The following is a 27,002-nucleotide window of genomic DNA, read 5'->3' as shown; positions in this document are numbered from 1 at the left end:
CTGCCAGGGCAGCCACAAGCACGGCTAGGTAGTATTACCTAGATACAACAACAGTATGTGACACCAAAGACGAGGTTTGGACGGCGGGAAGCGAAGAGAATGGCTGCCCAAAAAATTGAAGAATCAAATGGAAGTAAGGAGGACGAGGTACAGCAGAGTCGCCCAAGTCGCTGCTCGCGCCGTCCGAGGGCTTTGGCTTGTCGTCTTTTCGGAGAGGGGGAGAGTAAATTTCGCAGCGATGAGTATAACTAGTTGCAGAAGAACGACGGTCTTCTGGCGAGGGCCGTGACGGTCGGTGGACGATCGACTTTGAAGGTGGACGGGGGCTTTGCAGGGGCTTCGTTCGGGGCGTGTTTGGGGTGGAAGTGCTGTTGTATCGGTGCCACCACCGTTTCCGGTCGTCCCTTCAGGCACGGAATCCGTCAAAGACGACAGCAACAGAAACGCAGGACAAAAAAAAGACACAAGCTGCGCTGCTGGCCGATTGATTGCTTGCAGGAAATGTATCGCACAGAGAGAGGCAAGAACGATAATTGTTGCGACGATAAGCACCGTCAGTCAGTCGGTCGGTCAGTCAGTAATGGGACCACAATTACAGAGACAGTAATTCAGTAATGAATAATAGCAGTTACTAGGCTACACGCTAGTTCCAGAACGCAGGCGGGCTCGGCGATGTGATTGGCCAGCAGCCCACGGCGAAACTGGCCCAAATTTAGAATAGGAAGAGCAATTCGAAATGGAGGTGCATTATTACATTATTATTATACTGACGATTACAATATTTATTATCCTTCATATTATTCTTGCCAGGAGACTGCGGTACATACTACATACTACAGTGTATTGCTAGGCCATCGGACGTGATAACTCCGGTGAGCTGCGTGGTTGTTGTTATTAGTTAGTGATTACTAGTATCTGCTATTTACACAGTTACAGCGTGAGGTGGCGCTGTAGGTGTGATTGGGCTGGGCTGGGCTGGGCTGGGCTGTTAGGTATGGGCAATACTAGGCACTCTAGGGAAGCGTGCGTGATGCTTTCTGTAGGCGTCGGCAGGCTTACTTCCACGCCGTGCATAACAGCTCATAACTACGCACCATGAGCGATTATTATTGGTCAACAGCGAGAACGTATGAAGCATAAGGAGATGCTGTGGCAATAAAAAATAATAACTATTTAATCATACTGATGATAACAATAGTATTAAGGCTATGGTGGCCCTCGGCCTCTCAGGAGGTTATTCGGAACGTATTGATTGACTGGTTAGCAGTGTTCCCGGTCAGGGGTCATGCAATAATCGTCAGCATAGTATTTAATAACCATCATCTTCGGTCATGATTTGATGATCACCATCCACCGCGTCATTCGCCTCCTTCCTTCGAACGAAGACTCGCCTGTGTTCAAAACCCTGCCATAGTTGAGACGCAGTAGAAGTAATGCGAAAGCAGCAGGCTGTCTTTAAAGAATGCCATCGAGTGGAAACATTACCCGTGCTGACAATACGTGACAATACCGCCCAGCCAACTGAGAAAATTCAGAATAATCCATAATAATATGACACTAATAATGACAAAGGATAATCACTCAGCCTCGGATTGTGCGAGGCCCAGCAGACATCACATGCGCCATACCCTCACTCTTTTGCTGCCTACATCTTGTGCAATCAACATTCATATTACATAGAGTCCGAGCATCGGGACGGATGGGTGAGACTGGGCGCTTAACATAACGATCGTCCTGTCGCATTATTATCGGTGTGGAGCCGATCGATCGACAGTGCTGGAGCACAAGTGACATTATTGCCGTTAGTCTCGACTCTTGAGATAACGCGACAGTCGGGGCACGGCACACTTAGCACAAATAGCTTTGTTTCCGACTTCTTGCGGTTACTCAAAGGAGAAGGGTTGTGGCACACGGATCCGTTGGATACGATTGTGTATCATCGTGAATCAAGATCGACGGCCGCTGCTATCCATACGATAGAGCCAGCCCAAGGGCAAAAAGTACAGGAATGAATAACAGCAGGGGCATGTAATGGAATGAGTATAAGCTTTGTAATCGGCATCAAATAGTAATATGTACGCGGACTTCTAGGAGAGCTTACCACTTGCATTCCATTACATAGTTCTATGGCTATGGCGTGGTATGTGTGGCGTTTCATTCCAATATCCACTATCCGTCTCAGTCGCTCTAGATTTACCTGTAATATCACAACCCGTATCTGGCGCACTCGCAAAACAAAACAAAACTGTTTCAGCCAAGCAAAAGCCCGAATTAATATCGCCAACCTGAGTTTCGGACTTATTCAAATCCCCAGCGTGCCTTAATCCTCGATATATCATAAACGTCGAAGCAGAATCACCGCCGTAAAAGTTTATAGCCCACCTTTTGGAATACCATAACATTCCTTACTCTCCTTCGATGATAATTGAATCTTGTGCTCGAAGACCGCCGATCAGTGCCACTCCTACTGGAACTTTGACGTCGTGGATTTTGACACAGCCGAAAGCTGTAAGTTTTTTAATGGAAGGACAACATTTGAAAATAGACGACACGAGAAAATCGTCCACAACAGGGTCAAATGATATGTCCATCTCTTGTAAATTAGGGTATACCTGATTACAATCAAAAACACTTTCAAAAGCACGGAGAGAAATATGCCGGCATGAACTGATATTCAGTCTCTCAAGCTTAGAGCCTGAGTGTTGCATGAGAGCCATAAAGCCCTCTGATGCGAGTCCTATAGGATCCTCTGGCCCGTCCGGCTTGGCATTGTCAACATCTCTAGTCGAGGAAAGGTCGACAAATTTCAGAGGCGGGTTTGACCACCCTGCAAAGAGGCTCACGTATCCTTTGTCTGTGCAGATAGCATTACCGCTGAAACGTAACTTTGCGAGCCGGCGACAGTGCGTATGAACTGCGTGAAGGAACTCATCATCAAGATCGTGGAATTTTTTCAAAGAAAGTGTGTGCAGACTGGATCCTAGCCTTTGTACTAGATTGATAACAATGTCTGGTTTGACTGGGGAATCAGTGTCGAGGGACAGATGTTCAATTTTCGGAAGGTTGGAAATTGCAACAAGTCCCTTGTTACCTAGACGATCGCATTGGGTGAGTTTCAATCGCCGAAGATTTGCACATTTCGAGCTCATAATCTCCACAGTTTCATCATCTAATGAACAATCAAGATTTGACAGCCGTAGAGCTTCGAGTTGAGGCCCGATTGTTGTAAACAGTTGTCTCCAGCAAGTGTCCGAGATGAGATTTGCAGCATCTAGCTGCAGCTGTTTGATTCTAAACTCCCGTTGTACCATATAATCAACTACTCGATCTTTCATTTGACCGGCAAACCGGAGATTAACATTCACTAGTGACGGCATGAACGCGAATATTTTCTCGAAATCATCGGTTTCCAGTTCTTCCGCTCATTAATTATTATTTTTAGATGGAGGGTTTATCAAACTTACTGCCACAGTCGTAGATGTTGATAGAGTCTAGATCCGCACGTAGAAATAGCTGGAGTGTTCTGGGTGTCATGACTCGTCTTTTAGACAAAATCTGGCTGAGACGGTGCAGAAGCTGTGAAGGCAAGTCACCGAACTCTTCAATGTCATTGATATTGTCGGCAACTTTCTGTGTCATTTGTCAATCCATGGACAAACACCCGATTAGATAAAAGGCAAAGGCTAACCTTCGTACACATCTCAACCAAACTTGAGGCACCGTGTTGAGCTAGTCCGTCCAGTAGCTTGCTTTGATGTTGTCGACGGCCAACCTTTGGCATGGCCTTCTTAGGTCTAGCCTTCTTCTCCTCATTTGCAATCTCCTTTGAACATTTTGTGCAAAGAAGGCCACCATTGGGGCCGGCTTTGCTGTAGGGAGTGACGGTGAATCTTTTGCTGCAGATCTCGCAGTTTTCGAGCTGCCCGGGCAGAGGCCGCGATTTCTGATACATCATTTCTCGTGCTATTTCGTCGTCATCGTCATCTGGGTCACCCGCACGACTGGCTTTACGCCGCGCAAATTCCTTGCTTTGCTTGATCTTGGCAAGAGTTGCCGCCTCCTTTCGCTTACGCTTCTTTCGTTGCTCTGGAGATTCACTGGGTTGATCGTCATATTCTTCCTCTTCCAGTCCATTTTCTCCGGTTTCCCTTTCAGCCCGACGCTCCGGTTCCCGTAAACGCTGCTCATAATCATCTCGAATCTGAGCAGCAGATATGTTATTTGACTGGATCAGGTCAGTAACACTATTTCGACTACGAGGATATCTGCATATAGATAATTCTACGAGCAGAAATGGAAAAGAAATATAATATCTTACCGCAAGAAAGTCGGTAAGGGCAGAATGTCTGCAAAGTCTGGTGAGCAAAATAGCTGGCAAGTAGCACTCATACGAACTTACGGTCCCCTGATTTGATTCCCAGTCTGTCGTCGTCTGGACCTAAACAGCTCAATATCAGCGTTTGCTGAAAGAGAAGAATGGAAACTATAACAGATACGCACATATTGAGTGAGTCAAATCGTGGCTCGTTTTCTTTTTAAAGAAGCTGGGATAGGGAGATGGCTGGATGGCGACTCTCCTGGCTGGCGCAGTGAATACGGGCAGGCCAAGTCACTGGAACTCGTGGCACTTTCGCGTTCCACTTAACGCGCGAGAACAGGCAACTGTGGGGTGAACCGTGTTAAGAGGTTTGTCAGCCGATAACGTTCGTATCAGTAATAAGCCCACGGCAACCAACACTCTGGCGGCGGGTTGAGCAGCTCGAGCCTGCGAGTCGACTGTGACTATAGCAAAGATGGTATGATGATAAGATAGTAAGAGAAAGGCAGTCAATAGATGAGTGATGGGAAGGGGAACGAGACGTGAGGGTGGCGAGGCTCCTTCCGATTGGCATCCTGTTCTTTTTTTTCGGCTGCGCACCTTCCCCTGTTGTCACTTATCAGGCGCCAGCTAGTGGGCCTCGGTGGGTAAGAGGGACCAGGCAACTGCCCTTCCCGCCAACCATTGGCCCGGCCTGTCTGGTCGGCATTATTCATGCCATGATTATTCCAGGCTCTCAGCATCAACGCTGCTCGTCTCTTCGAACACGACGACACAGCTCCTACTTCTACTGCAACACCCAGCCCTTGTGCCTGTCAGTGCCGAAGTACCGTTTTTTAATAAAAAACCTTTGTCAGCCATCATGGGACGACGTGCATTTGCAAACACCACGTCCAGTACGCAGCCTCTGGTCTGGAGATCAATTGACCTTCCCCGTTTGCTGACTATCGGCTTGGCTTCATAGGTTCCTCCCAGAAGAGCCAGCCTTCGATCGCTGCACCCATGAGGCGAAGCTCTGCGAGGCTTGCACGCAGTTCGTCTGGCGTCCCCTTCATGCAGCCTGACGAGCAGAATACAGCCACGATGACCACAACTTCTGACAAATCGAATACGAAAGCTGCCCATCGCTCCACAAGAACGTCTTTACTACGAACCGTTGAAGTTGTGGTTCCACTTCAAACAGAGTCTCCATCACTTGCCTCGTCGCTTTCCCCATCTGCCAATGTATCTTCGCGTGGTGAAAGCCTCAACGATACTCCGGCTACAAGTGTGACGGTTACTCCTGGCGAATCTGATACCAATCGTGACCAGCCTCAGAAACGAATAAGTGCTTCCACTCGTGCTCAACAACTTCGTGCAAGCGCCTTGTCATTGAATTTCCCCAAGCCTACTACTGGGAAGAAGAGATCTGCTTCTCACATTTCTAACGAAGGACCGAGCACTGAGCTGTCTGATGCCGCACTAGCCCAGGAACTGCAACTCCAAGAGTACGAAGGGGTAGAATCAAAACGCCCTCGACTTTTTGCCTCTGGCAAACAACGAGCTTCACCTATTCCTGACTCCGATGATGATGAACTTGCATTCGAGTCCGGTGAGCAGTTGACAAGCGACTCCGACATCCGTCTGCCTAATCTACGGCGCCATTCACGAAAATCACGCCTTCAAGCTTCCTCAGCAGCCAGCAATAACATGTCCCTCTCCGACCTTGATTCAACTACGGCCAACATGGTTGATGCTGCAGAAGAATATGTTTATTCTTCTGACGATAGTTTGAGTGACCCGCCTCCATCGGATACGGACAATGATAGACCAATTTCTAGACGCCAAAGACCTGCAACCTCGGGTCGTCGAGGTGTGCGAGCGCCAAGAACAGCTGGTACATCTCTTCCATTTCGTATGGGTCGCCGGGTAAGTAACGATTTACCTTATTATTATGCAAAGTTACAGACTTCTAACCCACCGAAAACCAATGCTTAGGCCGAAAGAGAACGTAGGAAACTCGAAAACCAACACCCGTCGATTGTATCCATGTGGAAAGAATTGGAGGATAAACCACCGATCACACCGGTGCAGGCCGAACAACCCACCAGCATATCCCGCAAGCTCAAATCATTCCAGCTTGAAGGCCTCAACTGGATGATGCGTCAAGAACAAACACAATATAAAGGAGGTCTACTTGGCGATGAGATGGGCATGGGTAAGACTATTCAAGCGGTCTCTCTTCTGATGTCAGACTATCCCGTCGGAAAGCCTTCTTTGGTTGTTGTACCGCCGGTGGCTTTGATGCAGTGGCAGTCTGAAATTAATGTGAGTTGATTGATAATGCATCTCTTATGACCAAAAGCTCTTTCTAATTTCTCCCAGGAATACACGGATGGAAAGCTCAAGGTACTTGTGTACCATAATTCAAATCCTAAGATCAAGCATATGGAGAAAAAGGACATCCAAAGGCACGATGTCATCATGATTTCTTGTCAGTGTTTTTGCTTTGCTTATTTTTTTTTAGAAAAAATTAATAATTTGCTAACATTTTTCCAGATTCTGGTCTGGAATCTATGTATCGCAAGGAGCTTAAAGGTTGGAATCGAGACGATGGCATCGTCAAGGAAGACAGTAAGAGCCATACGGTTATTAGCAAAGTCCATATTGCTAACCTTTCCACAGGTGTGATTCATTCAATCCATTTCCACCGTCTGATACTTGACGAAGCACACAGCATCAAGGTAATCATTACCAAGTCAATTGTTTGATGTGCATTCATCTATACTGACATAGAATAGCAACGAACAACGAGCGTAGCGCGTGCATGCTTTGCTTTGAAATCTAATTACAAATGGTGCCTGTCTGGAACCCCGGTGCAAAATCGCATTGGAGAATTCTTCTCTCTGCTTCGCTTCCTTGAGGTCCGTCCTTTCGCTTGCTATTTCTGCAAGATGTGCAAATGCCAGGAACTTCACTGGTCTCAGGATGCAGAAAAGAAATGTACCCATTGTAAACATAGGTAAGAACCCTCCCCCCCCCCCGGGGGCGGAAACCCCCATGTATTTGCTAATAGTATCGTATAGTGGATTTAGTCATGTGTCTGTATTCAATCAGGAGATTCTTAATCCAAGTAAGTTGAACAACATCCTTGAATTTTTTTGATATATCTAAAATTTCCGTAGTCACAGAGAGAAACAATGGACAGGCTCGTCAGGATGCGTTGAAAAAACTTCGTCTCATTACTGATAGGATCATGCTGCGAAGAATGAAGAGAGATCATACTGCCTCTATGGAGCTTCCTCCCAAACGGTAACTGACTTCTTTCTTATTGCGCCAGCAATGTATTAATTCCTCTAACACTTAATCATGGCAGCGTGGTCATTCATAATGAATTCTTTGGTGAGATTGAGCGCGACTTCTCTACCAGCATCATGACAAATACCACCAGGCAATTTGACACCTATGTCAGCCGCGGAGTCATGCTTAATAATTATGCAAATATTTTTGGTCTCATCATGCAAATGCGGCAGGTTGCCAATCATCCTGATTTGATTCTCAAAAAACACGCCGAAGGTGGACAAAACGTTCTAGTTTGCAGCATTTGCGACGAACCAGCAGAGAGTCCAATACGATCTCGCTGTCATCACGAGTTTTGCAGACAATGTGCAAAAGACTACATGCGATCTTTCGATATCGACTCCATTGTAGATTGTCCACGATGCCATATTCCCCTATCAATTGATCTCGAGCAGCCGGAAATCGAACAAGAAGAGGATATTGTTAAAAAGAACTCAATCATCAACCGCATTCGCATGGAGAACTGGACATCGTCAACGAAGATCGAGATGCTCGTCTACGATCTATACAAATTTCGAAGCAAGAAACAAACACATAAGTCGATTGTGTTTTCTCAATTCACATCTATGCTGCAGTTAGTTGAATGGCGGCTACGTCGGGCTGGGTTTAATACAGTTATGCTGGACGGAAGCATGACTCCCACTCAGCGTCAGAATTCTATTGACTACTTCATGAAAAACGTCGACGTCGAAGTCTTTCTTGTTTCTCTCAAGGCTGGTGGAGTAGCTCTGAATCTAACGGAGGCATCTCGGGTTTTTATTGTCGATCCGTAAGTTCGCTCTATTTTCTATGCGGCGAAAGCTAGCGTATGTTTTGCGTTGGTACTCACAAGCCGTTGTTTTAGATGGTGGAACCCAGCAGCAGAATGGCAGAGTGCGGACCGATGCCACCGCATTGGACAACGCCGTCCGTGCGTCATCACTCGACTCTGCATCGAGGATTCGGTAGAATCTCGTATGGTGCTCCTGCAGGAGAAAAAGGCCAACATGATCAACGGCACCATCAACAAAGATCAAGGAGAAGCCCTAGAAAAACTCACTCCAGAGGACATGCAATTCTTGTTCCGAGGATCCTGATTAGCCACTAAGTTGAGGAAAATAAGGGGAAAATAGAACACTAGGAACTATAAATCGACAAGAGTCGATGCAAGGGGCGTGATTTTGCAACCATTTTCAAGGAAGTAGAGGAGGCGTGAGATGTCACTACGGAGCTGTGCAAGGATCGGTTATTTATCTTAGTTTCCGATCGTGGGTTAGAAAATGATCGTTCAGTATTCTTCTTCACTGAAATTTGCTATCACAAGTTTTTCTCCTGTCCTTTTCCCTATTTATCCTGGGTGATGAAAATATCGTCGGTTCTTCCAGCGTACGAATACGTAGCCCGCCTTGGCCAATGGCAGGGAAGCCTGTTGCTAGCGTCGAATCCACAAGTTATTCCCGCCAAGCAATGCTTGACTTGACGTGACGATCTCGACCCACGATGACGATGGTAAAATCCATTCAGATCGTCACTTCCTGCTGCCATCTTTCGGGCATTGTCTAGGTTCACTTATCCCACTCCCTTATTGTAGCCGCGCAAATATACTAAAAGTACTTGGCGTCTTGTTCTTAACTACCAGGCGTTGTTACCCACCACTTCTCGTCGGCTTGCTGTGATCTAGTAGATGGATAATGAGGTGTCCCCAGAGGTGCGTCATCGACATGTGACCGAGGTATATGGCACGAAATTTGTCGATAAGACGCAAAAGGCCCACGATAAAGCTATAGCCCTCGCGCGGGATGATGACAGCAAACTTCGCTCCGAAAAGAGTCCGCCGGGTGGTTTTGATGAGACGCCTATACCACGCGTGCCCCCTGGTTTCACCCTCAAATTTACCTTCCACCAGGCGAAGAATCTTCCTGTCGCCGATTTCAATACGCTATCATCCGATCCCTTCGTTCGAGCTGAGTTGCGAGTCGATCTCCCCAAGCGGCACAAACAAGACCCTGAGATATCTTTTCGAACACACACAGTAAGAAGAGATGTTAATCCTGTTTGGGACTCGGAATGGATCGTGGCCAATGTTCCCGCTTCAGGGTTCCATCTTAAGTGTCGTGTTTTTGACGAGGATCCGGCAGACCATGATGATAGGCTAGGGAATGCACATGTTATTGTGGATAATATATCTAAGAACTGGAGAGGAATCCAAGAAACCTCGTACCATATCAAAAAGCGTGCTGGAAGTAAGAGGGCCTATTTCTTCAGGACTCTCGCTGCGACTTGTTCTCCGAAACGAAGTATGAATGCCGAATTGATCATGAGTGTTGAGTGTCTTGGGCGGACTCCCACCGACAACGGTGGCCACATGTACACATTGGGGCCTCTATACTGGTTTAAACATTTCTCTCCATTAATTGGAAGAATCTTGAAAACTTCGGTTATGACAGAGAACCAAGATGCGAAAGGCAAAAGCACCCGCTATAAGTAAGTCAAATCCCGTCCAACACATCATCGTCCGTTGCTGAACATTTTCATACAGCTTCCAAGCAGTTCAGATACAGCTTAGAGGACCTGTTCCTGAGGAGTTATATCATAGATACGTCGAATTTAAACCCTTTGTGGCAGGAATGTTCACTTCTCAGAGTTTACGAGGACGTATCCTCAATCGAGCATTGCACCACCAGCATGCCCGCATCTATAACTTTGACCGAAGCACTATGAACGGGCAATTTCCATCCCCCTCTACAGAACTCACCCAGTTATTCTTAGACTTTGTGGATCACGGCCGCGGTGGCAAGATCTTCACGTATGTGCTCACGCTGGATGGCCATATGCGCTTCACAGAAACTGGGAAGGAGTTTGGCATCGATCTCTTGAGCAAACATACCATGCACAGTGATGTGTCAATCTATATCGCTTTCTCTGGCGAATTTTTTGTACGCCTCAGAAAGAAACACCACCATCGGCGCCAACAATCTAACGGGTCTACGGAGAACACTTCTTCAAATGGTGAAGTAATCGAAGGAAACGAAGCACATGATAGCAATGAAAATAATGATGACTCTATTGAATACGAACTCATGATTGATAATGATAGTGGAACATATCGGCCAAACGCCGATAAACTCCACCTTCTTCAAGAATTCTTATCTGCTAACTTTCCTGGGTTACACGTCACGACTCTTGACTGCCAGAAAGATGCGGAGCGAATGAACCGTCTTAAAGAAGAAAGAAGAATGGAGAAGAAACAAAGTCAAGGCCAGCTAGTGTATATGCAACAAGTCCACAACTCCGAATCATCACTTTCCAGCTCTGACGAAGAGGATATGCGTCGACGCGGTGGACAGCTAAACACACACCAGAGGGGCAATCTTGCTCGCAATTTTAATGAAATGAAGGATGTTAGAGGCAAATTTCGACATTGGCTGGAAGCAACAGACGAACCAAAACTGCAGCGGAAGCTGGATGAATCACGATGAACTACCTGTCGATAATTTTGGGTTCAATATCTACTACTTTTTCGATGCACTTGTTCTTTACTTGGATATCAGTTATTTCTTGTGATTTTATACCCGACTTTCTTTGAAGCCAATTCTAGTCTATATCTCGGTATTGCAGACAAGAATAATTTTGTGAACGTATCATTAGCCGAGATACTAATGTATAGTCTTTGCATGGAATATCCATTTTTGCACTACAACACTAGAGTGTGTTAAAGACATTATAAAAAATGACAGTGTCAAAAACGTTTGATTATGGATTATGTGTTCAGATCACTAGCCATGTCTCTCAGCCTGGCCAGCGTCGACATTTACGACGTACGAGAAAGTACACAGCCATAGGAACACGTGCGACAATCGCAAGCATTTAGACTGTATTTGTCCCTTGGTGGATGGACGTGGAGGATGTTGGATCGTTCATCTTCTCTTTTCTCTGGCGGTTGCGGGACCGATCATTAGCGCTAATCATAGCAACGCCCAAGGCCCCCACTTGCCATGCAAACCAGCCGCTGCCACTACAACCATCAACTCTCCGAGCCACGAATGTTGGACCATCCAGCCACTTTCGTTCGCTCACTTTTGTTCGAGCTCGATACACAGTTCTCAGCATCCGTAACAGCCTGGATTTCTCACTGAAATATCGCTCGCCATGTGTGTCTCGTGAGCAACAGTGCCTTGTGACCTTGGTTTCAGTTGAAATCAGCCACGCTGATTCATACGCAACTTTGCTGTCCTCTTCTTTCCGAAGGCAACAACGCCATTTCAGCCGAAAAAACTACGCCCGTATAGGCATCGACATTTAGAAAGAATAAAACAAGCAGACGTTGCTAGCAAGGCATCATTCTCTTACAATCTGTGGTGCGCTAACCCCTCCGTTCAATGGTGGCCATCCGTCGTCCGACCCTGTCGTCGAGTTTACTTCGCCTCGCAACCTGAACAAGGATTGCGCACAACTTGGGGAAGATGGGTAACGTAGGAAGTCGTATCGATGATTCGGGTACCTTGTTTTTCAAGGACCAGAACAAATGTGAGTCTGAAAACCAGTTTCTGAACTTTATCTGAACTATACACTGATCAGACCCTGTGTGTTATCGGTGAAGTCACCATCGCTAGTATAACAATCACGAATTCGCGCAATCGTGTTCTCCTTAATCTCTCGCCAAATACATTTCCTGCAACAAGATATGTCGCCAAGCGCGATGTCGGTGATGATAGCCCTGTGGAATATGTTCAGGTATTGTCTCTCCACGGGTTTCTGATGGTGTTATAATACTGCTTTTTCCCTATGAAGCTGACCAATGTTCTCATACTCGTCAGGACCCCGACCCCCCCTCGTCCGCATCGATTCCTTCGTTCCTGCTTCGGCTGAACAACGATGAGGAACTCAACTTCAAATTCTTATTTATCACCAGGCAAACACAGACTGGCAATGTATTCAACTCCACAGTCAATGGCGTCTCCACTTCGTTGCCCGAAACTATCGACACCAGTCTGACAGGTCTAACCTTCGCGCATGCGTCCAACATCAAAGAACTAGACAACCTCATCACAAGAGAATTCCATGCCAACCCTAACCTACAAAATAACACAAATGTACAGTTCGTTGGTGATTTTGCGACTAATGGTAGCCCTTCCGTTCAATTTGAATGGACATGGAAGTGGAAAGCTCCAAAGCCTGTCGAGGATAAGGGTGGAGGCTGGAGGAACAGCTGCAGTTTTCTTGACTATGACCAAAGAACGAATCGATTGAACACACTTGCCAATCTTACATTCTGGGTTCAGAATACAGGGCGGCCTATCTCCAGCCCACAAACAATGTCTCCGCCAACTTTGGATATAACTGGTCCCGGTCGCAATCGGATACCTTCCTCTCAGTCCATTATGTCTCACCTCAGTGATACAGAGGGACCTTCAGCCAGCCCGGCAGAACCAGCAGATGTACCGTCAGCAGCTTCCGCTCCTGCTCCGGTGAAAGTTGACCTCCCATCTCGTCAAGGTGACGATATGAGTGCTGTTGAAGATGGCCCACTCTTTCGAGCCACGATAAAAGCACTAGAACAGAGAACGGGAAGTATGCGTGCGAAAATTAAAAAGGTTTTGAAAAAGGCTGAAGCGGCTCATCTGGCTCAGATTGGTTGTAACGAAGCAACGAACGCGTTCATTTCAGCTCTGAACGACGCGTCTTCTTCTAATGCCAATGCTATCCAGCCCGCTATGGAACACTATTTCGAGAAAATTGCACGTGAGATTCTCAATTATGAACAGGTCAACACGTTGCATCTACAGAAGCTTGTCATTGAGCCTCTATCCAAACTATACAATAACGACATCAAACAGGCCGAATCGAAGAAAAAGGATTTTGATGAGGAAAGCAGAGATTACTATGCTTATGTTGGGCGCTATTTAGGACAACGCCAAGACTCTTTGAAGGAGAAAAAGCGTGTAGAAAGTGATTCCAAGTATCAGGCAAAGCGACGGACTTTTGAGCTCAAACGATTCGACTACTCGTCATTTATGCAAGATCTTCACGGTGGCCGAAAGGAACAAGAAGTCTTATCTCATCTAACAAAGTACGCGGAGACACAAGCTAGAAATTACCTTGCCACGTCAAAAAGGGTGGATGAAATGGTTCCTCAACTGGATGCCCTTATACGGGAAGTCGAACAAGCCGACAAGGAGTTTAAATTCCAACGAACAGAGCGAGAGGAAAAGCGACGAGCCTTGGAGAAAAGCACTAAGACCTACGTGGAACCGGAAAACATCTCTACCCCCGGTGTAATAAGCTCTTCCAATAACGGACAAACGTCAGAACCGGAGCTTAACAGAGCAGACAGCACTGGCTCACAGCTTAGAAACGTTCATAGCAATACATCATCTGTCTCCTCGCAGGCTACTCAGCCCACTGGGACAAGCAACTTATCAACCTCTGCTTCAAATGTCACATCGAACCAGAGCCGCTTCAAAGGATTCCGAGATCTTGAAGATGGAATATCGGTGGCGGGTTCAGATAAGCTGGCAGGTCCGCAGAGGAAGGAGGGTCTGCTATGGGCCCTCTCGCGCCCCGGGTCTCATATCGACCCAAAGGGGATTAACAAACAAGCATGGCATAAGTAAGTCTGGAGCATTGAAATCGCGGCAAAAGGCTACCTCTGACTAATAAAATAGATTTTGGATTGTATTAGATCAAGGCCAGCTTTCGGAGTACAGCAACTGGAAACAGAGGCTAGATCTTCACATGGATCCCATTGATTTGCGTATGGCTTCTGTACGTGAAGCAAGAAACGCCGAGCGTCGATTTTGCTTTGAAGTGATTACACCGCAATTCAAACGTATCTACCAGGCAACTTCTGAAGAAGACATGAGTACCTGGATCACGGCAATCAATAATGCGTTGCAGAGTGCAGTTGAAGGACTCAATCCTCTACCATCGGTACCACCTTCGGCACGTAGTGACAGCAGTTCCAAGCGGCGAGACATTGGTTCTATCTTAACCGGCAAGAGCTCTTCGTACTCGGGACAACACTCTCATTCCAATGCATCAAACGCCACCAGCGTCAATCGTCGAACGACGGTGGGTGCCCGGCCAAGCTATATCCGCAGTGATAGCAATAGCTACGAAGAGAACCCAGCCAAGTTACTACAAACAATACGTGATGCCGACCAAGGGAACAAATGGTGTGCTGATTGTGCATCCACTCTCAAGGTTGAATGGGTTTCCATTAACCTAGGGATTGTTCTATGTATCGAGTGTAGTGGTATCCACCGATCTCTGGGAACTCACATTTCTAAAGTTCGGTCTTTGACTTTGGACGTGAATTCTTTTTCGAACGACATTGTCGAAATACTCTTACAGGTTGGAAATCGGGTCAGCAACATGGTCTGGGAAGCAACCTTAGATCAGTTGCAAAAACCACAGCCACAATCGACTCGTGAGGAGAGATTAAAGTTTATCACCGCTAAATATAGTGATCGCGCATATGTGCGGCCATTGACGTTTGGACGCTCACATTACTCTACGGCCAACGAAACCCTGTTGGCATCGATCAAGAAGAATGATATCCAAGGCGTTCTTTACGGAATAGCGCTACGAGCCGACGTCAATGTTGCTGATCGCTCACGAAATACCCACGCAGTGTTTCTTGCTCTTGCTGCTGCCGATCCAGCTACTCCTGGATCCTCGCCAGGACTAGCCGCTAACTCGAAGACAACGTCCACCAGAGCCATACCGTTCCCGATTGCCGAATTATTGGTTCAAAACGGTGCCGAGATTCCGTCCCAGCCCGCACCAATAACTCTGTCTCCTTCGGCACAACTGTATATCAGCCAACGCACAGCCGTGGTATCGAGTACATATACAACATTTTCTCCTCCTACGCCTGGGAAGCAGGGCTCCAGCGGTCTTTCACCCCTCCCGCTGATCCGGGGTAATTCAGGCTCCGAGTCTCACTCGGCAGCCCACGCTCTAGCCCCTTTAGATGGTAGAGAACGAGAAAAGCTACAGAAAAGAGGCAGCGCAGGCGCGAGATTTGCTGGCAAAGTAGCATCTCTTGGGAATGACAGGTAACTGTTATTTTTAGCCCAGTTGTGGGTTTATAAATATTGCTTTTTTATGTATTAAGGGAACTGCCAACATGCTCGTCGCATGTTAATGTTGTTACTATGGGTTTGGAATTGGCAGGAAAAGCCGGAATGAAAATATAACTCGGGTCTGTTTTATTATATGAATGTCTTTTCATGCCTTCGACTATATGACTGCTTAATGCTCTTTTTTGGATATGTTATATTTCTTTGTTTATCAACTTGATATCCAGAAAGCGGTTTCTTTTTCATCCTTTTTTCTTTATACGCTTTTTTTTCTCGCCTCATCCTGATCTTGCCGTTCCACGTCTTCTCTTCTCTCATTAAACACATGAATTCCGCCAGGTCGACGAATCCAGGTACATATAATATGGGATCCCAAACTCCTGAACACTCCAAGCCCCCAACTCATTTTTCATTTTTTGATCATTTCAACTCTCCTAATACAGCCTGCTAAGTTGTCTACTTACCTAGTGTGTGGATATTTGGTTTAATTTGTTTGGTTTGGTTGGGCATGATTCCCAGATACTTTTATTCAGCTCTTTGTTTTCCTCTCACATCTTACCAAGCCACCCCTTAATTCTAGCATGATATCTACTCATTGACTCGTCTGTATATATGTATACAGCTATGGATTGATACGTATATCTTCATATTGTGATATCAGTCTCTGTCAATCAATCAATACATGGATTGAATATAACTATGGTATCACAAGTCTATTTTCCCCCTTACGCGAACCTTAATTTGTTATATCATGCATGATAATGAAAAACAAAATCAAAACAAAATAACATGTTAGACTTTAGCCGTCAAGAAAATAGCAGCCACAGTGGCAATATTTTCGATCTGCCATCAGCCCACGTTAGTTGAGCCACAGACAAGGGTGGTAGTATCTGAGCGTCATCTAATACGTACTTAGAAGATTGATGTGCAATAATCCGATGATGAACGCCACTTCTACACAAAATCTATGCGGCGGTGGCGCTGTGCATATGGTAGAAATCTCAAGCCATGCTAAACAGCGGTTTTTTTTCCTTTGTGGACAGGCTGTCCTGGATCGGAAGATTTCTGTCAATTTCTGTCAATGCATCACATGTGAAAAGGGATAACAAAATTTTCTTCTGACGCTGCCAACATGAGTGTATTTTGTAAACATGGGAAAGAATCTGACATGGGGCTGTGCGAATCTCCGAGAAACTAATGCCTAAGCGACCGTATCTATGCTTGTTTCTTCGTTCTTCTCGTGGTGTTCGGTTTTCGAGACTGGTATAGAAGTTTCTGGAATGAAGACGGATCCATGTATTCGCGGCGCCCTGACAAGCCACATTGAGGCCTTTCGGTACCTATCGTGTTAGCTATGTTCCTGTTTCAGGGGGTTCAGTGGGTTCACTGTGCTACGGCGCCACAGACCCACCGCCCGTGGTCATCTGAGTAAGTCTGGCCAACGAGCTGGCGTGCAACAGAGGCGCCGAAAACACGCCAACGACGCCGCATACGTTTTTATGACTCAGGAGGCCGCTGTAGGTGGATCACTATTGGACAGAAGCCAGCCAAGGAGCCCACCTTGCCCCGCATACCCACTTCTACCCCACTCTGAGTTCATCCGAAGATCTAATACTCGTGACCTCTAAGCTGTGATTCGCCTAGATCGTCGCTGGCAAAACGTGTGATCGTCCTCTATTTCAACATCATCTAGGCTCTACGCGGCAGGGCTAGCGACTTATTGCTAGCATCGGTCTGGGGACTGCCACTCCGTCTTCAATTTATCCAGATTGAGTGCAAGGCATTAGACAACGATGATAGAAGTACCTTATATTATTATTGTCGTGTTCCCGTAAGCCAACCAGTGGAGTCGCATCCAGAGATCGACCAATCGTAGAGGACTGACTCAGTCCAGACTCCATAGACTCTTTGCATTACTCGATAGGTTTCCAGCAGTCTCTTCTGATCACTTGAAGCGGTTCCATCTTTGTGGCATATTTGATTAACTTCGACTGGCGGCCCAGCAGGCCTTCTGTCGTGCAAGAATGGCGCCGTGCGGGCCTTTTTGTATGTTATTTGCTGTGCTTTCGACATGGGTTCGCAACACCCCAATAACGAGCCCGATGACGTCATCGCTCTGTTCTGTCCGCAAGCATAAGCCACACGTACACATAATAATAATAGCGACAGCTTCGGCGCCGAGCTCGGCAGTATGTGTCAGGATTCAACCTTGCAGCCGCTGATGGGGAGGCTAGGGATACAAGACGAACGAGAAGGGGTCGAGTGGAGTAGCTTGCATGGTATTTTCTCTTTTTTGCTGTGGCAATGGCTAGATGATATTCATAGTGGCCAATCTCGTCGCCAATTCATTCTGTATCAACCTCGGCCTTGGGTTGTATGCAGCCGACTGTGCCTGAAAACAGGTGCGGTGCCCAGCCGCCGGAAGCATGTATAGCAAAAGCACACCTATGCGTAGGAGTTAGGTTCAATTATCAACATGACTCGGTTAGCAAAGAGGGATGATTATGATGATGATGGTGATGATGATAGTAGCAGTTAAAAAGCCGTTTAATCATATTATAGTACTGCCCCTGTAATATCAGTAGTTGCTTGCAATTGGACACTGAACGTGGCGGGAACGATTGGCTGGAATCTCATACCGGCCAAGTGGAGCCAGCCCGCATACGGGATAAAGCATAGATGGACCTTCCGCAGTCAAGACGCCGCATTTTGCGCCCAGTTTGCACCATAAGTGCGCTATGATAATGGGGATCACACGGAGCGCTCTCTATTATGTGTTGACACATTTCGCGCAGCTTGCAATCGCCGATTTACCCGTTCTGTCTATTAGGATTGGCAGCTGCCTATCACCAAGAAAGTGAAAAAAAGAAGCTATTGGCTAGCGTCGTCCGTTCATTGAATTTGGAGCTTAGGTCCAAGCTTTGGACCTAGTGGGAATGCAGCCCTGACATTTCAGAGCGGGACCTGGCTAGCTTGTTCTCTTGCTTTGGTTGGCGGGGTGCGGGCCGAGGAGGAGAATGAAGAAGAAGAAGTCAATGGAATTGCTCTATTTTACGAGGGTCAAAAGGAAAAGGAAAAGAAAAAAAGCCGGTGTCATGATCCCCTTAGCACAGCCATCCAAATTTATGCATGGACCCATTCCGCTAACCACCGCATGTAGCAGACGATGGCCGCATCCCAGTGCCCAAGGTGGCAAAACAGAGAAGAGAAATAGAGGGCGATCGTGTGAGACGATCATACACCATATGAGGCCCGTCCCGTCGTCAGTTACTCACTGCCACAGCGATCTGCGCTCCAATGTACGTTACGTATGTAGTCAGTAATATTTTACATACCAAACACACTCGTAAAGATCCTACAATTGGCATTTTAGCCCAGAAACAACAAAGGAACTCTAAAAAATTTCTTTCTTAATCTATTCCGAAATTAAGAATCGCTGGTTGTGGCGCATATTAATTTTAGTGTCAAATTCATGTTTCTGGTGGAAGTTTTACTGGAAGTTGACTCTTGCCTCTGCATTGCGTCGTACATCGTCAGGTATGGTTCTGTCAAAAAATCACAGTTGATAGAGTTGAAAGGCCACCATCCCCAGTCGGTGTCCATTGGATTTTCTGAACTTACTGTAATTGTGGCTGCATTATTGTACAATGTACCATTGTGGCATGGCATAAGTGGGTAGAAAGAATGAGCCACTTTACTTATCGGGGTAATCAGCCTAAGCGCCTCCTATGTCAGACTGACTCCTCGCCTTCTCCACATCTACTATAAAGGGAAAAAAAAAGATAATAAAAGAATTAAATAGGTATATAGGAGGTACTAGACCTTTCGGGAATTACAGTAATTAGCGGGCCTTGGAGAACCTTTTTTAGTCCAGCCTGTCCGGTCCCCATTGCCAATCCTTAGTTATAAAGAATACTACTAATTCACTCTACAACTGATTCAGCGCCACATGCATCGAGCAACTGTGGCTTCGAGCTACGATCTGTCCAAGAGTGTTTAGCGCTTCCAATCTCACACTTGTGTCCTTCTTTTTTAAGAAGACATTGTTGATCTGAATCGAAACGCCACCACATGGTAAGCCATTCCAGTGGACCTCCCACTTTCATTGCTTAGCTCGTGGAGCCCCGGCACAGCACTTACTGGGCGGCGCTATTATAAATGTTGATTTGTTTTTAAATCCATAAATAGTGATTCGGACGATCAAGGCAGCACCAGCCTTCACTCCTCTCCCCTCTTAGCCCACTGAAAGATCTTCCAATTGTTTCTTCTTACCCCTTCGAAACATTGATCTGCAGCAATCGTATATCCACCGTTGAGCAGGCAGCAATTTTGCCTCGTGTGGCCACTGGAAGAGACACAGCGAAAAGAGCAAAGAATAAGAAGTCAGGTGGAGACTCAGCCTATAATCGGTTGCCTCTCTTCTACTGAGTATCTTCCTAGTGATCTCTACCACAGCAACCCAACATCCTTTTAATCAGCAACTCTTGACGTGGAGGGGCTGGTGAGTCTCTGTGGCGTTCGGTAGCATTTGGCAGAGCTATCGTCTCCACCTTGTCAGTTAAAGGCCATTGTTTGGCTGAGGGACAGTAATCATTCTGTCAGGCCGGTTAGCTTTAACATCCCTGCGGGTTCGTTACCGCGTCGCGGGAGTCTGGCGGGCATTCATCTGCAGGCGATTGCGGTAAGCGTTTGGTTATTTGCATTCGTTTTCAGCTGCCCCATCACAATCGAGCTGTGCTACCGGTGAAAGTAGTTAGATAGGAGGTATATAAAGAAAGTTCCCCCTCGGTTTACCCGAGTCATAAATTCGGAGTTGAAAATCCCAACAGTTGGACGTTGATAACGCATCAACGAAGAGCCCCCAGCCCCAGGCGGCGCCATTGTGGCCTAAAGAGGACTGGCCAGAGAGCCATCATTAAACCGCCAGGTAAGGTACCTCGTCTCCTTTCTCTCCCCCATTCCGCTGCGGCGCCATGCTGCCTTTGAAGGTTCAAAAACCCCAGTAGTATCTTACTGCGAGCGGCTGATGAATACTCACTCAATGTACATTTCCTCCCACACCGCATACAACGTTCAGTCCACTAAGCCCTCGTGTTTGTCCTGTCCTTCTTGTGCATCACGTACGAGATGTGGAAAACCGGGAGTCTACCTATCTGTTACCCTGGTGGTTCTAGAGTTGACTCACGAACCCCCATTCCTCACCCGCTCCACTCGCCTACCTGGCAAGTTCCTCTCTCGCGCTCCTCCACTTGGGAAGGAATTCAGTATTGTTATCCCGAAAATTTGTCACCAATCACGTGGAAATAATTTTCGCACACATGGTCGATCTTCCCTGAGGCCCCTACACCTCTTAATTGTTTTCACCATATTGTCTGCCTTGTGAAATTATTTTGTCTGGTCACTTCTTTTTCTTCTTTTTCTATTTTCTCATCGATTTCCGCTTCCCCCTTCAGATCCCTTGTTGTCGAACATTGCTAACATCCGAGTTCTCAGAGATCAGCACTGCAAATCAGGTCAAATAGTCGCCTTGAGGACAAAACCAAAACCTAAGGCAAACCCATATACTTGTCTCATAGCGGTATGTGGCACCCATTTGTTAACTCGTTTCCCCCCTTTTCAGTAGCTTGATTGGCTGTTATTCGGGCTCAAATTCGGACACGTTCAACCTAATTCCGGATGCAGGAAACAAGAAAGGCAGTCGACATCTATTTGGTTTCTAAACCCAAAGTCGACCCCATGGGTGATGTTCCTCCTGTGCACTCTCGACACGAGGTTGCTGAGGAGCATTTACCACCCAAAGCAAGATCTGGATCCGCCGAAAATCTTGCTCACTCGGGTTTGTGCCCACCCGATACCTCCCTGACAGACGTGAGACTTCTATGCTAATAGCATCTCCAGATGAATTTTCTCAAACCTTACAAGAGCCTATAAAGGCAACACACCGTGTTGACCAAACACCTCGGCCACCTAGCACCGAATATCAACCGGCATCGCACAGCTATACAGCTCCGGACAGTCATAAAAAAATATCGCCACCGCTAAATATGGTCAGCATGAGTTCTACATTGCCTACTTACCAGAATGCATCTCTGCCTTTTAGACAAACCAACGTTCAGCATCAGTTTATTGAAACACACCAGTCGCAAGGGATCATGTATCCCGTCCAGCAAATGCCCTACGTTTGCCAGAATCCCGGGAACACAATGTATAACGTACCATATTCACCGAATTATCAGCACCCATATATACATCATCATTCTCAGCCTCACACTGGATATTTAGCGTATCACCCGTCCCACGAAGGAGGCGCCACAGTGAATACACAACCGGCGGTGTATAGTCCTTCGTACTACTCACAACATTCATATAACGCTGGGTTTGAAAATAATCAAGCGAATTCGAATGTTCGCATGAGCGAACAGCCTCCAAAGGACTACCACCACTCTCAATTACCTCACATGTCACCGAGAAAAGCAATTGAAAGGGGCGTGTCTGCGGCAACCTACGACGTCTCTCAGACAATTGTTGACGGATCCTCGCCTATGAAGCCGTCGCGGGCTCCTAAAATTTCGGGTACGTATGACTTGCAGTGGGATAATTGGTGATAGCAGACAAGCTTGTGATAGCTGACTTCTGGCTTGTACAGAACACAATCCATCGAATTTGTCGCTGCCGGCTGCATCCAGCGCACCACGAGGCCCACCACGTAAACCAAAACAGTCTGGCCATGCCCTGTGGGTTGGAAATCTTCCTCCAATGGCTAATGTTGTCGATCTGAAGGACCATTTTTCTAAAGATGCAACCGACGAAATCGAAAGCGTGTTTTTGATATCGAAAAGCAACTGTGCTTTTGTGAATTATAAGAGCGAGGGTGCTTGTGCCGCGGCGTTGTCTAGATTTCAGGATTCTAGGTTTCATGGTATGAGGTTAGTGTGCAGATTACGGAAAGGTGTGACTCTGCCTGGCTCTGGTCCACTTGGTCGCGTCGGTGATCGAAACTCTCTAGCACAAGACAACGATCATATGGTGACTCCTGCGGAGAGCGAGAACGCAAGCCCGAGTCCGCCTCGAAAGCTGGCACGAGTACCAGAGCGATTCTTTGTTGTCAAAAGCTTAACAGTAGAAGATCTTGAATTAAGCCGTCAAAGTGGCGTATGGGCAACACAGACTCATAACGAATCCATTTTCAATGAAGCTTATGAGGTGAATGCTTTCCCCCGTCTTTTTCGACCTCTTGTCCAATTGCTTACGCTAATGAATAGTCTGCGGATAATGTCTACCTGATCTTTTCAGCCAATAAATCAGGAGAATATTTCGGTTACGCGCGGATGATTTCCCCTATCAGTAATGACGACGCCCTCAGTCTGGAAATGCCAGTGCGGGTTGAGAGGGGGTTGATTGAAGCAGACGACTTCAAGGTAACACCCACAGAAGCCACAGCAACGGCGCCTAAAGGGAGGATAATCGACGACACGGCTCGGGGGACGACGTTCTGGGAAGCAGACTCATCAGATGATGATGACGATCCGGATGATATAGAGGGTCGTCACGATGAAGACGATGATGGCAGCGAGAGCCAAGGCGCTGATGGGGATGCCTTGAAGGATGAAGCAAGTGTCGAGATGAGCGAGAACAATGGAGCCACGGGCGCTCAGTCTCTAGGGAAACCTTTTCGAATACAATGGATGTCAACCGAGCGTGTTCAATTCTATCGCACTCGAGGAATGCGTAACCCTTGGAACGCCAACCGCGAGGTCAAAATTGCTCGCGATGGCACTGAGATAGAACCCAGCGTTGGAAGAAGATTGACGCAGCTCTTTCACCAGCATCTGCAGGACCATCGCGGGGGCAGCCGGTAATTGTATTGAAAGGTGAAAGGTGAATGGTGAATGGTGAATGGTGAAAGGTGGAGGGTGAAGGCTCGCTCCTTCCTTCTGGGCAGCGGTCCGGGTGGGGAACTTCCGAACACCAAAAAATCAACTGATATACTTATCAAGAGAAACACGGAGAGGCGCAGGAACTTTTTCGGAGGTTCATCTTTGATTAATGGCATCTCGGGAAACGAGTAATATGAGGGAGGTATCATGAGCGCTATGTATGTTTTTATTGCTTTATATTTTAGTCTCTAATGTTTCAGTGAATTTTGTCGGTGTCCAGGAATACACGAGCGACGGAGCATCAGCGAGAAGTAGCATTAGTTAGACAGACGACCCTTGAATACACGATTTTCCTTGTCTCGCTCCTTTCTCTTTTCTTGTTTGTAGTATCATCTGGCGTGATCATCTCTGGCGTGTGGGCATTGTACATCTACCTACGTAGGCTGCCTGTTACATATATTAAATACAATTGTTGATGGTATCCCTGGCACAAGTGTCCACAGAAAACACATTGATGTGATGCCGACAACACATGAAGTACATATGATAGAACCATGCAAACGGAGGTATTCAATGGGATCCTGTCATGGTTATTTCACAATAGGCAGCTTATAAACTCGAGTTAAAAGTAAGATGGAGTCCAGCACGCGACACCCAGCATGTTTTGAAAGCTGCAGCACGGCCGAGGTGAACAGTAATATGAAGAATTAGCCACTAACAAGGGTGGGGTTCCCTGAATACGAATAACAATGGGCTATGATAGAGCCCTAGCCTTGTCTGATGTATATTAAGTGCTGGCCCAGCAGGACAAGTCGCTGATGCACCAAGAGTCCGCATTAGTCGACGACGATCCTGATTAGCGGCTCCCACTCCTGGTTGTGGCTGTTCCGGATTTTGGGGTCGTGACTGTGGAAGATGGAGGACGTCATTGACTTGGTACCAACTGCCTCAGCACGGCCGAGCACGACAAGTGACCTGTAATTGGATGCAGGACGATATCTTATTATCTGCTGCACGCCTATGCGAGGGCAGTTCTCCTAGCCCGTTTCCGGCTACGGTGAGCTTGTTTGGCGATGAGCATTGGGCAGAGCGGGGCTACTGCGGGGGGAGCCAACCAGGGCCGTTCTTAGCTTCTTAGTCCTGAGCCCTTGCTGCTACTTACCACTTCCTACGGATACTGCGTACTATTTAGCTATTTTACTCGTTTGCTCCGTTCTATTTTACTGATTGCTATTTCGCTGGGGACGTGCTGCTTGGCTCGAGGCGGCGGGAGCTGTATGGCTAGAAAGCCAAGGAAAGCATCGCAGCTGGCCGGAAGCGGACACAGCATACAATTTTCAGAGTAAGGATTGGCATCTGACAGTGGCAACCACTGGCCTGCGCGCTGCCGGCCCATTGGCGCGCCGCCAGCTTCCGCCTGACTAAGGTTGTGTGTACTCCCTTCCCCGCTTTTTGCTGGCCATCCACAGAAGCTAAAACAGCATCCTCCCATTCTTCTCTACATTGCTCGCCTTCCCTCGTTATCACCCCCTACCAACTCGCTCATTTCCCTTCCACCCGCCGTGTTAATACCGCCAAGGACGAAAGACCTACAATACCTGCCCCCGGTCGTATGTAAGGGCAATTCGGCCGAAGAAAGCTGTCGTCTCTCTTGCTCCTGATTATACTCCCCAATTCCCACGGATCTCCCGTTGATTGCAACTGCTCTCCGACCACTCTTCGCGCAAAAAGGTGACCGGTATCCATCACAATAGATAAGAAGATTCGGCTGAACGACCTCTTATCTTCCTGCTCTGTTGATGACGCTCCCGCAATGCCCTGAACAGTGACATCATATCTGCTTCAGCGTCCTTTCTACACCCACATACACTCTGTCCAGAGTTCTTTGCTCTTTGCTATTCGCCTACAACCATACCTTTGTCGTCCGCGAGGCTTCCCGCCCGCCCGTGATCCTTCTTGAAATCATCCCTCTCCACCAGGTACATCAATCATTGTGTCATGTCCACTGATCGTGCAAATTCACCCACGTCAACATCTCCTCCCTCCCAGCGTCGTGCTTCTTTGGCCCCGGGCTCCTTCACCGAATTCTTCTCCAGACCGAATGGCTCAACTATGAATAGCAACTCGACTGGACCCTCTTCCTTCTCCGGCCCCATAACCACGGCCGCAGCCAGTGCACAGTCTAACCCACGACGGATGTCAATTACCACTTTGGGCTTGTCTGGTTCTCCAACCCAGACCTCGCCATTTTCCAATTTACCCCCTCGTCGTGAAAGTCTGTCAAGTTCGGGGAGCTTTGAAGAGGCTGTCGACGATAATGAGAGCGCGTCCCCCAACCATCCTACATCGCCCTTTGCAAGACGGGCGTCATTTGGCGCTCAGGCATTAAGGGAGGCTCGTGGTGGAACTGGTACAGGAAATGGTAGATATTCCTTTTCCAGCTCACTCTCTCCGGCGACGAAGCGCGACGTCGCATCGTCGACCAACACTACCTCTGCCAAAGATAATTCCCCTGCACACTCTGCAAGTACTAGCAAAAATACCTCTGCAAATGAAAGATCTAACCTGTCATGGCGACCTACAGGCGAAGGATTTAACTGGTCCGCTGCTCTTCGGAACAGAGCCGAACGCGCCCCTTCCATTGGGGGTTCAAACCAGCAGTCCCCGATAAATAGTGACCCGCAGATTCATCACCAACGCGCAGCTTCTATTGCCATAATGGAGCAGCCTTCGCGTGAACTGCCCAAGGAGCCGAGGCAGAATAAGCCGGATTTTTTTCAAGAGAAAATTCTTCGTGCCGATTTCATGGACTAGATTTGCTCCAATTGTCTTGCTTACATTACCGCTCATGCACACACACATAGGAAGGTCCTCCTTTTTGTCAGCACGTGACGCTCGCAACGACCATGATTCTGTAGTATCCGCTAAGCTGTGGCTGCTGGTTGGCCATCAGCGATTGCATACAAATGCTGGCTCTCGGAGACCCGAGACGGTTGCTTGATTTTGCAAGATGATTGATTGATAGGCATCTTAGAATAAAGATGCACGAACCAAGTACAGGTCTGCCCATGTATTCGGAATGTTCGTTTCCCATGGTAACCATGCCGGTTTCTTGTGTCCATTTTTGTCGTTATAGCAGTGTGCTATAGGCGTTTCGAGTATTTTCTACGCAGCACAGTTCCAACCTGTTGCAACCACCAGTATCAAAGATTGACACACCACATGCGCTTTCGTTTTTCTTTTCTGACTGGTTCAGTGCATAGTTCTTCATATTTAGCATAGCCCATGATTTTTTGATTGGTGGTTTGAATCATAAACACCTAGGATAGTGTGGAAAAATGAACTTTTTGTTGTATCTTCAAGCCAGCAATACATAGTACTGTATCTATGTTGCTATATAATTAT

General features: G+C 47.1%; 6 protein-coding genes across 6 annotated transcripts; 5 read left to right on the top strand and 1 right to left on the bottom strand.

Annotated features, from left to right (window-relative positions):
• Window positions 1–2,281: 2,281 nt before the first annotated feature.
• Window positions 2,282–4,872, bottom strand: BGW36DRAFT_143113 (DNA repair protein Rad7, protein). The gene is made up of 6 exons (XM_046209452.1): window positions 4,501–4,872; window positions 4,400–4,438; window positions 4,319–4,346; window positions 3,689–4,225; window positions 3,465–3,630; window positions 2,282–3,415 (listed from the first exon to the last, which is right to left on the bottom strand). Coding segments are annotated over exons 1-6 (1,782 nt in total). The 5' UTR covers window positions 4,503–4,872; the 3' UTR covers window positions 2,282–2,405.
• A 172-nt stretch (window positions 4,873–5,044) lies between these two features.
• BGW36DRAFT_375772 (putative DNA excision repair protein Rad16) lies at window positions 5,045–9,068 on the top strand. The gene is made up of 11 exons (XM_046215804.1): window positions 5,045–5,214; window positions 5,283–6,226; window positions 6,296–6,625; window positions 6,683–6,791; window positions 6,857–6,931; window positions 6,983–7,041; window positions 7,099–7,319; window positions 7,384–7,430; window positions 7,483–7,609; window positions 7,674–8,426; window positions 8,502–9,068. Exons 1-11 carry the CDS (start codon window positions 5,181–5,183, stop codon window positions 8,731–8,733), a joined length of 2,931 nt encoding a protein of 976 aa, XP_046072730.1. The 5' UTR covers window positions 5,045–5,180; the 3' UTR covers window positions 8,734–9,068.
• A 252-nt stretch (window positions 9,069–9,320) lies between these two features.
• Window positions 9,321–11,115, top strand: BGW36DRAFT_293348 (C2 domain protein; the record flags this gene model as incomplete). The annotated part of the gene is made up of 2 exons (XM_046210993.1): window positions 9,321–10,120; window positions 10,176–11,115. The coding sequence occupies 2 exons, from the start codon at window positions 9,321–9,323 to the stop codon at window positions 11,113–11,115; spliced, it is 1,740 nt and encodes a 579-aa protein (XP_046072729.1).
• Window positions 11,116–12,099: 984 nt separating this feature from the next.
• Window positions 12,100–15,700, top strand: BGW36DRAFT_293920 (putative ARF GTPase activator; the record flags this gene model as incomplete). Its single annotated transcript, XM_046211042.1, has 4 exons — window positions 12,100–12,163; window positions 12,237–12,370; window positions 12,454–14,246; window positions 14,302–15,700. The coding sequence occupies 4 exons, from the start codon at window positions 12,100–12,102 to the stop codon at window positions 15,698–15,700; spliced, it is 3,390 nt and encodes a 1,129-aa protein (XP_046072728.1).
• A 5,899-nt stretch (window positions 15,701–21,599) lies between these two features.
• Window positions 21,600–23,579, top strand: BGW36DRAFT_293912 (YT521-B-like domain-containing protein; the record flags this gene model as incomplete). Its single annotated transcript, XM_046211039.1, has 3 exons — window positions 21,600–22,297; window positions 22,407–22,923; window positions 22,983–23,579. 3 exons carry the CDS (start codon window positions 21,600–21,602, stop codon window positions 23,577–23,579), a joined length of 1,812 nt encoding a protein of 603 aa, XP_046072727.1.
• A 2,130-nt stretch (window positions 23,580–25,709) lies between these two features.
• Window positions 25,710–26,411, top strand: BGW36DRAFT_294379 (uncharacterized protein; the record flags this gene model as incomplete). The annotated part of the gene is made up of 2 exons (XM_046211092.1): window positions 25,710–26,019; window positions 26,101–26,411. The coding sequence occupies 2 exons, from the start codon at window positions 25,710–25,712 to the stop codon at window positions 26,409–26,411; spliced, it is 621 nt and encodes a 206-aa protein (XP_046072726.1).
• Between the last annotated feature and the right edge of the window lie 591 nt (window positions 26,412–27,002).

Source organism: Talaromyces proteolyticus (assembly GCF_021365285.1).
Source record: "Talaromyces proteolyticus strain PMI_201 chromosome Unknown BGW36scaffold_5, whole genome shotgun sequence".
NCBI classification, from domain to species: Eukaryota; Fungi; Ascomycota; class Eurotiomycetes; order Eurotiales; family Trichocomaceae; genus Talaromyces; species Talaromyces proteolyticus.
This window is presented reverse-complemented; position numbering and strand designations above follow the sequence as displayed.